The 976-nt window shown below is 42.0% G+C and overlaps 1 protein-coding gene across 1 annotated transcript; it reads left to right on the top strand.

Annotated features, from left to right (window-relative positions):
• Nucleotides 1–4: 4 nt before the first annotated feature.
• On the top strand, nucleotides 5–907 carry LOC107735776 (1,25-dihydroxyvitamin D(3) 24-hydroxylase, mitochondrial-like; the record flags this gene model as incomplete). Its single annotated transcript, XM_016547361.1, has 4 exons — nucleotides 5–38; nucleotides 119–210; nucleotides 374–485; nucleotides 591–907. Coding segments are annotated over 4 exons (309 nt in total), but the record flags the coding sequence as incomplete, so codon positions are not given.
• Between the last annotated feature and the right edge of the window lie 69 nt (nucleotides 908–976).

Below are 976 nucleotides of genomic sequence, written 5' to 3'. Positions count from 1 at the left end.
TGATTTGTATTTTGAACTGAACAAGTGGTCCTTTGAAAGTGAGTTCCATGCCATGTCTGCCATACACTGACTTACTATAATGAAATGCATTACATTTCTTTCTCTTTTGGCCTTTTAGCGATTTGCTATGTGCTTTATGACAAACGTTTTGGACTCTTGCAAGACAGCATCAGCAACGAGGCCATGGATTTCATCACTTCAGTAAAGACGGTAAATTGACCATCTTTTTGACCCAATTAATAGTTCAAACAGTGAGTAACACACTCTAAAGTGCATAAGCTTTATCTTCGTCTCTTTTGATGCAATGCAATGCAAAGATGCAAAGGGTTTCATAGTTCAAAAACAAATCCACATGGTGTTTTCTCACTTTTAGATGATGGGCACCTTTGGATTGATGATGGTGACTCCCGTGGAGCTCCACAAGACCTTCAATACGAAAACGTGGCAAGATCACACAGCGGCCTGGGACCGTATTTTTAGCACAGGTACTAAAGAGCTCCTTAATCAGTTGACATGTAACCTATAAAGCTTTCATTTCCACTCAGGTGATGACACATGAACTTACGGCTTTCTGCTCCGACCCACTATAGCAGATCCATGCACACAGCAAGAGAGAGAGAGAGTGAACCGCAGTAGTAACCGCAGTGACCTAAGTGCATGAGAATCCAGCCAAATATTTGTAGTAGCAGGAGCGGAGGGAGGGAGGGAGGAATGTTGGCGTGAGGCTGAATTACTCACAGTTTGTTGTGCTGCTGTTGCTCCATTAGCGGCGGCTCACTCGCAGCACCTGTCACACATTCACAAACACTTCACTTTCCCTGCAGCTAAACAACAGCAGCACGTGCTGTACCTGACTAGTAGTAGGGCGTTCCACACGTAGGCCTACCATTAAGACAAAAGTGGTAATACCTTAAATGTTTTTGAGTTATGTTATATATGTTTAATATGTTTTTTAAGTTATTGAATAGAATATTTA

The sequence above is a fragment of the Sinocyclocheilus rhinocerous genome, unplaced genomic scaffold (assembly GCF_001515625.1).
Source record: "Sinocyclocheilus rhinocerous isolate Xijiao unplaced genomic scaffold, SAMN03320098_v1.1 C36288658, whole genome shotgun sequence".
NCBI lineage: Eukaryota > Metazoa > Chordata > Actinopteri > Cypriniformes > Cyprinidae > Sinocyclocheilus > Sinocyclocheilus rhinocerous.
The sequence above is the reverse complement of the archived record's forward strand: the minus strand, read 5'-3'. Positions and strand labels throughout refer to the sequence as shown.